The sequence below is a fragment of the Parasteatoda tepidariorum genome, chromosome 5 (genome assembly GCF_982258835.1).
Source record: "Parasteatoda tepidariorum strain Cologne lab strain chromosome 5, Ptep-v5.0, whole genome shotgun sequence".
Classification (NCBI taxonomy): Eukaryota; Metazoa; Arthropoda; class Arachnida; order Araneae; family Theridiidae; genus Parasteatoda; species Parasteatoda tepidariorum.
This window is the reverse complement of record NC_141759.1, coordinates 32,521,225-32,537,419: the sequence shown is the minus strand read 5'-3', so window position 1 is coordinate 32,537,419 and position 16,195 is coordinate 32,521,225. Positions and strand designations below refer to the sequence as shown.

The following is a 16,195-nucleotide window of genomic DNA, read 5'->3' as shown; positions in this document are numbered from 1 at the left end:
TCGTAATAATTGCTGCAATTGGTGATGGAATATTAATGTAAAAATATTAATATTTTTGCAACGTTTATTACATTTTAATTGACCACATTATAGTTAGCTGAACAATATTATTTGACTAGTTTTTAAATATAAATAATTAAAGAGTAATTTTTCAAATGAATGCTCTTAATTAATTTTTTTAAAGAGTTTTTGACAAAAATAATAAAGGCTTATTAGCTTGCTGCGATTTGAATTATGATCATATTTGAAATATCCTAGGTTTCAATCCCGGGGGCGGAGTGATGCCCACCTAGCATTTGAAAAATGGTTACTAGGCTTTCAGAGAAGTGAAGGTGGATGGCATGCAATGTTTTCCGTATTGCCTCAACCATGCCGTTTTTCTTGAAATTGACGAGCCCTAATCTCCATCTCTTTCCAGCCGTTTACTACAAAATGCTGGAGTACATTATCTTTATACGAATAAACAAAGGAAATATAAAAACATATATCAGTAGTTCTGAGGTTAAGACATTGAGATGATGTTATGAAGGATCGGGATATTGACACATGTGTTGGCATAAGGACTACCTGCTTTTGATAAATTGTTATCAGGTTTTTAGAGACGTAAAGGTGGATGACATGCAATGTTTTCCATATTGCCCTTAACTATGCTTTTGTTCTTGAAATTGACGGGCCTCAATCTCCATCTCTTTCTAGCCGTTTACTACAAAATGCTGGAGTACATTATCTTTATACGAATAAACAAAGGAAATATAAAAGCATATATCAGTAGTTCTGAGGGTAAGACATTGAGATGAAGTTATGAAGGATCGGGATATTGACACCTGTGTTGGCATAAGGACTACCTGCTTTTGATAAATTGTTATCATGTTTTTAGAGACGTAAAGGTGAATGACATGCAATGTTTTCCATATTGTCCTTAACTATGCTTTTGTTCTTGAAATTGACGGGCCTCAATCTCCATCTCTTTCTAGCCGTTTACTACAAAATGCTGGAGTACATTATCTTTATACGAATAAACAAAGGAAATATAAAAACATATATCAGTAGTTCTGAGGTTAAGACATTGAGATGATGTTATGAAGGATCGGGATATTGACACATGTGTTGGCATAAGGACTACCTGCTTTTGATAAATTGTTATCATGTTTTTAGAGACGTAAAGGTGGATGACATGCAATGTTTTCCATATTGCCCTTAACTATGCTTTTGTTCTTGAAATTGACGGGCCTCAATATCCATCTCTTTCTAGCCGTTTACTACAAAATGCTGGAGTACATTATCTTTATACGAATAAACAAAGGAAATATAAAAACATATATCAGTAGTTCTGAGGGTAAGACATTGAGATGAAGTTATGAAGGATCGGGATATTGACACCTGTGTTGGCATAAGGACTACCTGCTTTTGATAAATTGTTATCATGTTTTTAGAGACGTAAAGGTGAATGACATGCAATGTTTTCCATATTGTCCTTAACTATGCTTTTGTTCTTGAAATTGACGGGCCTCAATCTCCATCTCTTTCTAGCCGTTTACTACAAAATGCTGGAGTACATTATCTTTATACGAATAAACAAAGGAAATATAAAAGCATATATCAGTAGTTCTGAGGGTAAGACATTGAGATGAAGTTATGAAGGATCGGGATATTGACACCTGTGTTGGCATAAGGACTACCTGCTTTTGATAAATTGTTATCAGGTTTTTGGAGACGTAAAGGTGGATGGCATGCAATGTTTTCCATATTGCCCTGTGATGGATGGTCGTCGTTTCGTACGAAACTCTCATTGATCACAGTGCAGATGTTAACTGTCCCCAGTGGGTGTCGGGTCATGGGTTATAATTTCCTTGGCATCGGGTTAAACATAAGAGGTTTTTGTTGTTTTTCTTTTCTTTCTAAGTTTTCGATAAAAAAAATTCTAAATGATAGCCAGCTCGTCCCAATACTTGATACAAAAGTTATGCCTTTTCTTTCTTTTGGGTTTGTTTCGAAATTACAAGACTATGGAGGTGAATATTGATAGCTGATATATGGAACAAAGGCAATTCGGGTCCATCGTTCAACGTTGGTGATAAAGTAAGATTAAAATTTAGTATGAACTCAATGCCTGTTAAATTTATTTGAGTATATGATTGAAAATGAATTAACCGTTAAAATTTTGCTAGCAAATCATTTGAAAACTAATGTTTTAAAACGTTATGTTTTGCAATTTTAAATGGTAAAAAGTTTCCTATCGCTTATATTTTATGTAAAATTTATTTTCTGTGATTTTTTTGTGAATGATTTAAAGTTTTTGAACATAAATTTTAAACCCCAAATCAAGAGTGCAAATCATTATACTTGATTTTTTCTTTTTTCTATCTTTAAAAAAATAAAATAAAGAAGGAGAGAATGTTTATCTAAGCTTAAAAGTTATCAAACAAAAAATTAAATTTTACGAATCTTGCAAGATTGTGGAAAAAATTTCCATCACGCACAGATTTTGTAATATCGTACAAAAGTTAAATTTCTTGATTTTTTAAAAGAATTTTCTTCTGTTTTTGTCAAAAGTATGACTGATTTAATTATTACTTATTATATTTTACTTATTTTATTTTACTTACTTGAGTTATATTAGAGATTTACTTATTTGAGTTAGATCAATAACTATTGACACCCCTCAATTTTTTTCTTTATAACAATTATACCTTATTTTCTTCACACCTAAAATTATACTGTAATGATACATGAGATTGTATGTAACAAAAACGAAATGGTTCCAGTTAATGAATAAATCATTAATGATACACTCTAAGAAATTTCTACAAAATTCGACTCTCTTCTGAGAGAGAGAAAAGTTCAGTACCCGTAAATAGTTCTTGCAACCATTCCCGTAAATAAAAATAATTTTATACGTTCAAATAGGTATTTTAGTTAAAATGAAATATATATTTTTTTACTGTTCTCTCATCATCATTCTCAGTTATATTATTACTATTTGCAAATAGCTCCATTTCATTTTAGAGATTTATCAAGTTATTAAGATCTGTTATACAATCTGGAAAGCTTTTGTAATGGGCAGTGTTTTAAAGTATGCGGTGCACTTGAAGTTTGAATTTACAAACACAAAACGTTGAGTCTGATTTTTCAGAAATGTTCTATATAATGAGAGAGTCGTGGTTGCTCAGGGAATGGAGAACTCTCCCTCCAGTGAGGTGATCGAATGCCAGCGATGACTTGTCGATACGAATTCCGCACCCGGATCGCACCGACCACAAGGCTGACGTAAAATATCCTCAGTGGTAGACAGATCATGGGTAAGAGTCCCCTTGCCGTCAAGCTAACCGTGTGAGGTTTTCGTGGTTTTTCCCTCCATGTAATGAAAATGTGGATTAGTTCCATCAAAAAGTCCTGCACGATGGCAAAATTTCTCCCAATGCTTTATCCAGGAGTTCCCTTGTGTTCTGGATTGGGTTCAAAATTACAAAACTATGTAGTTGAACATCGGTAGTCGTAAACACCTAATTTGATCGGCTTTTCAATGATGGTTATAAAATTAAATACATAATGAGCACATTTTCTTTTTTTGTCTAAGGTCTAAAATAGATGTAGTTTTTCTCTTCTGAGGCACAAAGTTCTTTTAAATTTGAAAAGTGCATCTCTCATCGTAGGAGCATTTAGGTTTACTGCTAATTACTGCTTTTTTAAACAGTGCTGATTCCATACGCATATATTTTACTTTCTAGACACATTCTGTACTCGACAGTATGAATACTACAGTACGTCAGGTTCAGCATCAGGTTTCACTTTTGGAAATTTTTAGGAAAATTTATGAAAGCTGTCCAGTTTTTTCATGAAAAAACACATTTTCTCTGATTATGTCTTCTTTTCTAAAGTGGAGTTCATAAATTTATAAGAAAAAATGTAATTAATAACGGATAGGTGATAAGAGAGCCTTTAGGTCATAAAAATGCAATGTTTAAAGGATATATTTTATTAAATTTTATCGTGTAAGATACATAATGTCTGCTATTATAAATCATTAAATCTTTAAAATAATTTACTCTAAATACCATTCCGAAAAAATTTAGTTTTAAATATTCGTTTCAAATAGGTAGTTAACATTTTCTATTTTATAACTAAATTCTCAAATCTAAATTTACACTTTTAATTCTTTCATAAAAAAAAATTACTTTAAATCAGCTATTAGTACTTTCTACTTCAAACCTTCTGTTAACTTACAATAAGGCAAAAATCCTCGTTGCAATTAATATTTTTTTTAAAAAAGGTAAAACATTGTGGTTTTTGTTTGTATTCCTCTGAATGTAAAATAAAAAAGACTTAAATAATACAAAAAAACACGATTTTAGTAATTTAAAAAAAATATTTTTTGCAATTTTTGTTTGACGTTTAAAATACTGGTTTTGTAGCATTAAATAAATCAGCGAAAACTACAGATAGGAACAAATAAGACACTCATAAAAATATTCTAAAAAACTGTCATACGAGTTTTTTTTTTATAAGTACTTTAACGAATTTTTAACAGATTTGAGGACTCCATTTTTCTGATAAAACTTTCCCTATCTAGCTTGTAAATACATAAATAATACAAATTTCATTCCTTGAACAATTTTAAATATTTAATTTTGCAGACACCAGGCGTAAATACGTAGGTGCAAAACTATAGTTAAAATCTCATTTTTTTAAACTACATAACTGAATTATTACCATAAAACTATTTTTGAATTTACCTTAAACTACTTCATCAAATTAGCATTAGCTACATTCACTCTAAATTTATATGTTGGTAAATCATTAATAAAATGTAATAGTGAATAAATTTATATGAAATCCAAGACTTACTCTTGAATTTCCAATCAGAGCAAACTCTTCTCGTTAAATTCGATGCTCACATATATTCGCTAAATTTTCATTCCTTGAAATTTGAATGCGGATACTTTTGGAGCTTTATCGTAATTGCCACATAAATTAAAAGCAGAGCATTTAAAAGGCATCCTTGTACTTTTTTACAAACAATTTTGTATCAGGAAAACATATGTCGGTAGAACACAAGATGGCAATTAAAAGAAATTCGTCTACATCGTTTCTTTGAAAGGTTAATTGTTCGTTGTTCAAACTTCAAAATCGGAAGCTGTCAATCCCGTGTGCTGGCTTTCCAATTCTAGTAGGTGATTATACAGCACATGAATGTTAAATGTTTAAATATTCTTTTAAACTCCTGAAATGTTACTAAAATTTATTATTTTTTGTTTCAGATGTTTCCATAGTGGGAAACAAATCCTTTATCTAAAATGTCAAAGTTGATGAAACTTTGTTTTCTTCTGATCTTCTGTCACGGTAAGAAAATTTTTTCTTCTTCTTTCCTTCTTTTTTTTTTTTTTTTTGAAAAAAGGAAAAGAACTTTTTGAAGAGAAACATTTAAATGCTATAAGGGAAGTTATGTGGAAAGCGTGTGTTTAATTTGTTGTGTAGCAAAGTAAAATCCTATTATGAATGGGACAAAGTTACCGGATTAGTATTTTGAGAACGTGCGTTTATTTTTATTTGTAGCTTTAATATGTAGCTCAAGTAAAATCCCCAGGGGGATGAGACAAAGTTACCGGATTAGTATTTTGAAAGCGTCTGCTTATTTTTATGCGTAGTTTTAATGTGTAGCTCAAGTAAAATCCCCAGGGGGATGGGACAAAGTTACTGGATTAGTATTTTGAAAGCTACCGGATTATTTTGAAAGCTAGCTACAAAGTTATTGGATTAATATTTTGATTAGTATTTTTAAAGCAGTGTGTTTATTTTTTGTGTAGCACAAGTAAAATCCGCATAAGGAGGGGAAGAAGTTACCGGATTAGAATTTTGAAAGCGTGTGTCTATTTTTAATCTGTAGTTTTGATGCGTAGTTCAAGTAAATTCCCCATGGAAATGGAAGAAAGTTACCGGATTAGTACTTTGAAAGCTATTTGAAAGCATGTGTTTATTTTGTTGTGTAGCACAAGCAAAATCCTATTAGGGAGGGGATGAAGTTACCGAATTAGTATTTTGAAAGCGTTTGTTCATTTTGATGTGAAGTTTTAATATGTGGCTCAAGTAAATTCCCCATGGGATGGGACAAAGTTACCGGATTAGTATTTTGAAAGCTAGCTACAAAGTTACCGGATTAATATATTGATTGGTACTTTGAAAGGTTGTATAGCCCAAGTAAAATCCGCCTAAGGAAGGAAGAAATTACCGGATTAGAATTTTGAAAAAAGTGTGTTTGTTTTGATGCGTAGTTATGATGTGTAGCTCAAGTAAAATCCTCATGGTAATGGAACAAAGTTACCGGATTAGTATTTTGAAAACTATTTGAAAGCATGTGTTTATTTTGCTGTGAGCAACAAGTAACAAGTAAATTCAAAAGCAAAAGCACAAGTAAATTCCACAGAGGGATGAGAGCAAGTTACCGGATTAGTATTTTGAAAGCGTGTGTTTATTTTAATGTGTAATTTTGAAGTGTAGCTGAAGCGAAATCCCCATAGCAACAGAACAAATTTAATCGGATTAGTATTTCGTAAACTATTTGAAAGCGTGTGTTCATATTGTTGGGCAGCACAAGTAAAATCAACATGGGGATGGTAACGAAGTTACCGGATTAGTATTTTGAAAGCTATTTGAAAGCGCGTGCTTATTTAGATATGAAGCACAAGTAAAATCCATGTGGGTATGGGATGGGAGGAAGTTACCTAGTATTTTGAAAGTTATTTGAAAGCGTGTGTTGCGTAATTTTTTTTGTGTAATTTGTTGTGTAATTTTTGTGTGCAACACCAACAAAAACTACATAGGGATGTGATGGAGCTACCCGATTAGCATTCATTAAGCTATTGGAAAGCTTGTATTTAATTTGGTGGGTAGTGTTTTTGAAACGTTTTAATTAACCTGAATACTGTTAAGTCAATAGTAGTTGAGAAAAAAACGAAAAAGTGAGTAATTACTAAAGTGCATTTTTCTTCGAGATACTTCTTATTCGTGGTATTGTGGTGCGTTGGTTATGATTGCAATGTTTTGGGGACTACTTAAACTGTGTACAGTTAATCTTTTTTTGATGATTTTAAAGTCAACAAAATGAGAAATACACAATGAGAAAAATGAAATTATTTAAGATCTTTTTTATCTGTATTGCTTGTTATTTCAGTTTTATTCCCCCCCCCCAATTTTGTGTTTGAATTTGTTGCGTTAATCTTTTATCTATTGTTAATTTGCGATTATTTTAACACGTAAGAAGAAAAATGAACTTTTAAAAGGAAACTCGTTTCGTGCCAGGAGTTTTGCGCATTAAAATATTTATTTTTAATAGTCAATTTTAATATATTATTTGAAACCTTTTTTATTATTTCGAAAGTTATTTCCCTTTTAATAGATTTACAAGAACAAAACTTTTTAGAACTTAAGGTTTAGTCGGATATCGAAATCAAATGCGGAGCTTATGATATTCTATAATTATTTTCGATAAAAATTGTTTTGAGAATTATCCACAAAAAAAGATCAAAATATATAAACTTTTGCTTTAATTTTGCTGGGGAGTACAACTTTTTCAGACTTTACTTCATGTATAATAGGCTTTAACGTGCTTTGTTTATTATCATCCACTAACGCTTAATACATTTTGGTCTACAAGAATATGAAGCTATTCCTAAAAACCAAAAATATTAAAACATCTAAAAACTTTTTCTCCGAAAGATGAGTTTGTTTATAATAAATTTTCTTCAAACACTCTTTTTCTTCTTCTTATAAACACTCTTCAAATTTGATGTTTATTCTGCACTCACTGTATCTATAGTATCAAACATATTTATGTATTCGTATTTCAAAAAACTAATATAGTTTTCAGTATAACACCGTTTTGAATTTTTGGAAAGGGTTTTGAAACATAGCATTTTATAAAAAATGTTAGTGCATCTACCTCACATTTAAATTCATAAAAGAAGGATAATATTCAAATTATACCATTATAATTTTGCCACATTAGAAAAGATAAAACTTTTATGGTTATATTATCATAAGTTAACTGTAAAGTTAAAATGTAAATTTTTTAAAATTTCCAAATGTATATAAAACTATAGGGAAAGTCAATGTTCAAGCGAATATTATCTTTTTAAAAAATACTTTTCTTAAATCCTTAAAATATGATATCTAAGAAAATAGGGAATACCATTACTCTTTTTTGTAAACTTCAGTGTGTTTAGTTTAAAATATGCTTATATGCTTCAGTTTGTTAATGCATTGTTTGTTAATATGTTTATAAAAATATGCTTATAATTATTTAGATTTAACGTTTTAATGTTCTTTTTCGTTTATTTTTTGTTAAATTCAATCTGTTTACTTAAAAATATGATCATTATTATTCCAACTCAACATTTTAATTATCTTTTTTATTACTTTGTAATAAGCTTCAGTGTGCTAATATACTGTTTGTTAACGCATTGTTTGTTAATATAGTTATTAAATATGCTTATAATTCTTCAGACTCAGCATTTTATAGTTATTTTTTATTTCTTTGCTATAAACTTCTGAGTGTTTAGTTAAAAATAGGCTTATTATTATTCATACTTATTGTTTATTTTATGTGACATTTATATATTTTCATTTCATTCAGGCTCATTAGCAATTTATAATTCTTTTTATTCCTTTATAAGTTTCAGTGTGTTTAGTTAATACATTGTTTGTATATATAGTTATAAAATATGCTTATAATTATTAAACTCAGCATTTTATTCTCTCTTTTTCATTTCTTTCTTATAAACTTCGGTATGTTTATTTAATAAGCTTTTTCTTAATATAGTTAAAAATCATGCTTATAATTGTTCAGACTCAGCATTATATTATTCCTTTTTTATTTATTTTTAATAAATTTTAGTGTGTTTATTTAATACGTTGTTTTTTAACATACTTAGAAAGTATGCTTATAATCATTCAGTCTCAGCATTTCATTATTATTCATTTCGTTTTTATAAACTTTAATGTGTTTATCCAATACGTTGTTTTTTTAATATAATATGCTTATAATTATTCAGACTCAGCATTTTATTATCCTGTTTCTTTTTTTTAAACTTAAGTATCTTTAGTTAATGCCTGGTTTGTTAATAAAGCTAAACAATTGCTTATTAGTTTTCAGAGCATTCAAATTTAGCATTTTATTGTTCTTTTTTATTATTTTTATTTTACTCATGAAATCAAATTTTTGTATACATTTTTTAAAATTTTATGAAATCAAAGGGTCATGGTAAAGTTATTATAAATCAAAAGTAAAGTCAAAATTAACAAAGCGATTTTTCTTTAAAAAATATAAATAAATACGTTAGAAGACTTAAAAATACTTCCTGATCTTAAATTCGAATAATAATTTTTTACAATTGACTATTATTATAATTAAAACATGCTTACTATTATTCGATTCTCAGCCGTTTAGTTTTCTTGTTTATTTAGAGGCACTTATGGATAATATTTCTCTTCAAAATCTCTTCACCTTTGGTTTTTTTTCTTAAATTCGATAAAAATAAATATTTATCTTTATCATATAACATGAAACTAGGGAAAAAATACTGGGAAGTATTGTGTTCTTTCAAAAATATTCTTTTCTAATTTACAAAATATGGCATCTAAAGGAAACCGGAATATAACTATTCTTTTAGTTCTTTTAAAGGAATTATTTTCCTTTAAAATGCCTTCATTTTAACAATTAAGTTAGATTAATATAAATTCTTTAAGTTATTATAAATAAAAAATACGTTTATTATTATTCGGTCTTTTTATTTTATTATCCTTTTTAAGCAGAGAAATGTACAGACAATATGTATGAAATCATTTTTCTCACATATATTTTTCGAATTGATTTTTCGAAATGTCTTAGCTAATGTATATTCTGAGCTATTATTAGAACCTTAAAAATGTTTCTCTCTAATATCGTATAACATTAAAAAAAATCCTTTTCTCTTTAAGATTAGTCCGAATAATTAATTTAGCTACTTAATAAATTCTTTTAGCATTTTTATTACCATTCGGTGCCTGCATAATTTTCTTTTCTTCAGAAATTTAAAATTCATTAAGTGCACTTAAGTTGTCAAAGACAGAGTAGCATTAAATATAAATAAATTAAATTATTTATATTTAATGCTACATAAATAATAATTACATATTATTATTTATTAGCATTAAATATAATTACATTTATTTTGATTAAAATTCTTGAATGAAGTGCAGTGTAGTAATATAAAAAATATAACACAAAAATTCGTAAAAAAAATTGATGCGAAAAATTATTTGAATATAATTTAAACATATTTCATATGGTGTAAGAATAAAATTAGGAAATGTTAACAGTTCTAGCATCTGTCACAATAAGAAAGAAGTATAGTTAAAACTACCAGAATAGGATAAAATTTACCGTGTTTCTGGTTCTGTGAGAATACTAAAAAGTTTGGTAATTTTTGTCTAAAAGGTTTTGGTGAAATTAAAGAAATATATGATTTTATAATATTTGATAAAATTTTGCAAACGTGGTATAATTTGGCAATTTTATCAAGATATAGAGAATTGCATAAGGCCATTCATTCGGTAAAATTTACTTTTCAGTTTTGTACTTTTTACTAAATGCACAGAAATAAGAACTCTTTTTTTTAATTTCCAATGAGCTGCACAATCGGTCTTGCAGATGAGCAGACCAAGTGCGTTCTCCAGAGGTGGTATCCACTCTTTCAGGACCACCAAAATGGGTGAGATATCGTTGGTCATGTTAATTTGGACGTCTATTTTCTGCCACACTAGATGGCAGCACCGAGACTCTATTTGGATGCTAAAGTGCACTAGGAATTTAATCTTTTTCGGATCCAGCTCAAGCCTTTGCAGAGTGCGGACGTTTTATGTCTAGCTCTGTGCGAAACATGTCTCATCGAACTGCCCGCGGCGGGAAGGTTAGCCCTCCCAGCCGCTCACGGACCTCATCTACCGATGCTGTATCTGAGTTAGATAAACTCGGTTGTTTACCGCCTAGCGACTACGATCACCAACAACTCATAGACTACCTACTATCGATTACTTCTGATTCAAAAAAGATGACTAATTTGAATCATGCATATATGCAGCTATATCTTTCAACGAATGATTCATACTACCTGGGACTCATCGGTGCGGCCGCCAAAGCCATTAAAATCATTGATGCCAGACCAAAGAAGTTCCCTCCCCCAAAGACGAAGGAGCCCACACCGGAGAGTATTCCACCTATACCCACCACTACAGTTGACCAGAAGAAGGATACGGAGCCAAAAGCCGAGGCAGAACTACTACCCCCAGAGCCAATGGAACCTGAAACGACTCCAAATCCAATAGAGCCGACAAAGCCAGAGCAGACAGCCCCTACTCCAACAACTGAGATCACTGCAAATATCCCCACTGAAAAACAGGATAAGCCAGAGCCAACCGATATAGAAACACAGAAAGAGGACATCGAACCTCCGAAAAAGAAAAAGAAAAGGAAGAAGAAAAATCCTCCCTCAGAATCATCAGAAAGCAGCCCACCTGCAATCAGCATCCCAGAACCTGTTGTCCCACCTGCAGCCCATTCAGCAGAAGAGACTACAGATCATGAACAGACCGAGAAACTGCATAACATCAGCAGAAACCTTAAATTTCTCATAAAAGGACTGTCAGTAAATTCCAAAACAGAGATCTTGGAAAAAGAACTCACGGCAAATGGACGACGTCCAATCAGAGTACAGCAACTGAAGAAGAGGCGGAGCGAAGGTTACAAGCTCCTCCCCCTTTTCCTGATTATACTGCCAGATAGCCCGGAGAACGCGGATTTCCTCAACACCAAAGAGATACTATCATCAAAAGTCCAGATAGAACGTTTTAGAGGAGGACGATATGACATTCAGTGCTATCGTTGCCAAAAATTTGGCCACACACAAAAGAACTGCCAATCTGATCCAGCCTGCATGAAATGTGCGGGTGATCATTTCACATACAAGTGCACTAAACCAAGAAGCCTGCCTGCCACCTGCATTAACTGCAGAGGAGAACATCCCGCCTGTTTTACAGGATGTGATGCGAGACCACGTCGAAAGCCACAACAAAAGAACAGAGAGCACAGGAGTGCTACCCATACTGCCACCAGATTTCTTCATATCTTCCGAGAGATGCAAGAACTTCTTAAAAACGAGGAGCTGGTTCAGCTTCTTCGTTCCCTATTACCAGAAAACAAGCCATAGTGACACCACTTCAACCCACCAGGCCCACTACTCCCTCCAGACAACTCCAACATATTTTCTAACGACAATATTCCAGGTGCCCACGGGCATCATCTTCGATGAAGCAGTGTAGTGTCCGCTTCGCGGACAGGTACTGCGTAAATTACCTCAGTTCAAGTTCAAGTTCAAAGGAATTTAATTTTTGCCGGAAATGCCAAGAACCAATACGGCACTCCAGGGATCTTTTACATGCCGCATAATCATACGACATGGCCGCTGAGGTTTTTCTGCATCTCAAAAATCCGGTGTCTGGGCCGGGGATCGAACCCGCAGACTTGGGCTCACAAAGCCGACGAGAAACGAACAGAAATAAGAACTATAATTTTGAAAACCTGAATTTCAGGTAAACCATTAACATATGAACGAAATAATTCCCTCCTGAACGGTTTAAATACCATAAATTTTGGTTTTATTAACCAGAATGGTGACTTTTCTTTTACCAGAAATGGAAATGTCATTTCCATACAGGACTGTAATTTTACCAGAACTTTTTTCTCCTTGCATGATTCACAAAGTTACGTTGATGTATGTCAAAAAAAATTTTAACATACAGTTAGTTTTCATGAAATTCATTTTTGTTGTCATTAACTCTTATTTACAACCTTGAAATCTGTGCATTATAATTGATAGCACTTGTCTTTCAAAGTAAGAAATAATAACAACGAGTTTATTATTTAACATTCCCATCCTACTAATGTTAGATAATACACTCCACAACAAAAAAATGGACGCACCAAGAACGCACTAAGACGCGCAAAATCGACGCTCGATCAGGCTGGAATGATGCCGACTGGGGACGTATAGTCTTTAGGGACGAATCCCAGTTCCAACTGTGTCCTGACGATCATCGAAGACGTGTTTGGAGACGCACAGGGCAGAGGGGGGATCCTGCCTTCACTATTGCACGCCACACCGGCCCTCAACAAGGCATTATGGTCTGGGTGCCATTTCGTTTGACAGCCGGACCCCTTTGGTTGTCATTAGAGGTGCACTTACTGCACAGCGGTACGTCGACGACATCCTAAGACAAGTTTTATTACCGTTCCTTTTGCAGCGCACTGGGCTGGTTGTTCAGCAGGACAATGCCAGACCACATACGGCACGTGTTGCTATGAACTGTCTGCAAGCTTGTCAAACTCTTCCTTGGCCTGCCAGATCACCAGATCTCTCTCCCATCGAGCATGTCTGGGATATGATGGGAAGGCGATTGCATCTGGCACGGAATGTTGATGACCTCGTTCGACAATTGGATCGAATTTGGCAGGAAATACCGCAAGAGACCATCGATCTATGCCACGCCGTGTGGCAGCTTGTATCCAGGCTAGAGGCAGGTCAACATCTTATTGAACTTGTTACTGTAACTCTGAAATAAATTATTCAATTATTCTGAAATTTTAATAATTTGCTATTCTGCACATTGTCTTCCTATCCACCAATTTTCGTTTCAGTCGGACAACTCCTTCTTGGTGCGTCGATTTTTTTGTTATAGAGTGTACTTTGAATGTCAAAATTTGCCGGAGTAAGTGAGAAATTAGAAAGTTTAATAAATAAGAAAAATTAACGGGGAAGAAAATTTAATGAACAATAAAGACATACACTACGAATGGGAGATGAATTTTAAGGCAAGACTTAGTGTTCACCCAGAGATGGGCAATGCACCAAATATTTTAGTGTCGTTACAAACTGATATTGATACAAGAAACACACAATAATCCTAATTTTTAGTTATGTTATTTTGTTATGTCAACTACTCCGGATTCGATATTTTTTTTTAAAAAAACAGTAAAGAACTACATACTGAAATTTGCTGATTTTCGATTAATTTTGGCTCTATACGGATTAACTGTAACAAAGTGGCGTCTCTCATAAGCCTTCGAATTTTTTTTTTGAAGTAGTGGTGAGTACAAACCCTGTAAATCGAATTTATTAAACCAAGAATCATTCTTTAAAAGACTACCACTCGAAAATATTTATCCTTTGTCCGAAGCAAGCTGGGATCTCTTAATTTACAGAAGGGAGAAAAGTTGATAAATTAAAAATTCCATCGTTTTGCAGCTCAATTTCCAGTAGTTGAATTATATCGAATAAAAAATTACAAATATTTTGTTAAAAAAAATGCAACATATTCAGCATGTTTCGAAATACGATCTCCTGAAAATAGGGTCTTGAAATACAGCCTGCTGGTCGCCGTTGGCGACCAATAAATTTGGAGTGACTGCTGTATATTTAGATTTTAATTCTTTAATTTAAATTGTCTAAATTTTTTCTCTCCATATTTTGATATTTACATTAAGAAATCGGCCCGAGAATTGAGTTCAAACGATATGTTTCTTCCTGTTCTTTCCCATGTTTTCAATAATCATCGGAGGAAAAAAAATCCTACTTTGCCTTCTCTTCGCACTGTTGCGTATTCCTCAAACATTTCTGATTCCACGTTTTGTAATCTTCCATTAATATTGTTTTTTAAATAGGAATTTTCAAAAACAATTACGTAGAAATCCACAGCAATAACTAACGTGATCGAAACTTGAAAAGTGATTGCTCATGTGCGCGATTTGAGATACAATAATAGTAGTAATAGTAATTTGCATAAAAACCTGTTTTTTTTTTTATAAAAAAGAAAACAAGATTTTAAAAAATTATTTAGAAATTTATGAGTATAATTGCTGAAAAAGTTTTCCAACAAATGTGAGTTCAGGACGAAATCTGCACATCTTAGTAGTAATTCAGTAATAGTGATTTGCGTAGAAATCTGTTTTTTAATTTTTTTAAAACAAGATTTCATAAAATTAATTAAAAATTCATAAGTATAATTGCTAAAAAGTTACCAAAAAAAAAAGTGAGTTCACGACGAAATCTGCCCATCATAATAGTAATTCTGCAATAGTAATTTGCTTAAAAACCTGTCTTCTTATTTTAGGAAAAAAGCAAGATTTTTTAAAAAATTATTTAGAAATTCATGAGTTTCATTGCTGAAAAAATTTACAAGAAAATGTGAGTTCACGACGAAATCTGCCCTTCAAAATAGTAATTTGAGTAAAAACCTTTTTTTTTTAAATAAAAAAACAAGATTTTTTAAAAAATTATTTAGAAATTTATGAGTATAATTGCTGAAAAAGTTACCAAAAAAATTTGAGTTCACGAAGAAAACTTCCCAAATAAAGTGTTTGTTTAAAAAAGTTTATATTTAAATGCGTGATTCGAAATTCAAGTGTGTAATATCCTATTAAATCTATCGGGATTTCAAAATACCATGAAGAAATTTGTAACAGGTTCTGATAAATTTTTACAATGAGTAAAAGTTTGAAAATGTTACCAACCATCCCTCGAAAAAAAGTTTATAAATTTCAGTCAAATTAATCAAATTAATTTTAGCCTTTAAAATCAAACTAATTTTAGTCAATTTTCAATTAAATTTTTTTGTTTGTCAAATTTTGGTTAATAAGCTAATTAAATATCTTTTTATAAATCCATCTGAAGACCAAATATATTTTAACGCAGCATGACTAAAAAAGAATGAGCTTATAAAGTGATAATGATGGCTTTTATACTACAGTGTTGTTAAATAGGAATTTAACATTTATTGTAATAACACTTTCGAATAATAATATCGCAGCTCTGCACAAGAACTCACAAATCTTTTCTCATACATTTTAAAGACATCCTAGTTTCAGTTTGTAAACAGAACAACATCGAATGTAGTGTCTGAGGAGAGCTTATCATTCGGCCTACAATCATCTCTTATTGGACAATGAAACGATAAAGGAGCCAATCATCAGATGAAGGAATGAGAGTCTTGGAATTCCGCTAAAGACGATGTGAATAAGTGTAAGGCTGATAAGCCGAAGACGTAATAGAAAAACTTTTCTTTTATTGTGGCATCAGTTTGATTTCATCTTTACCGCGAGCTTTGAAAC

The 16,195-nt window shown here is 31.8% G+C and overlaps 1 protein-coding gene across 1 annotated transcript in view; it reads left to right on the top strand.

Annotated features, from left to right (window-relative positions):
- LOC122270567 (uncharacterized) overlaps positions 1–16,195 on the top strand; it is a 68,402-nt gene that overhangs the window by 29,523 nt on the left and 22,684 nt on the right. The window contains exon 2 of the mRNA XM_043048378.3: positions 5,259–5,340. Within this exon, the coding sequence (XP_042904312.2) occupies positions 5,295–5,340 (46 nt within the window). The 5' untranslated portion in view covers positions 5,259–5,294. The remainder of the gene's footprint in view (positions 1–5,258; positions 5,341–16,195) is intronic.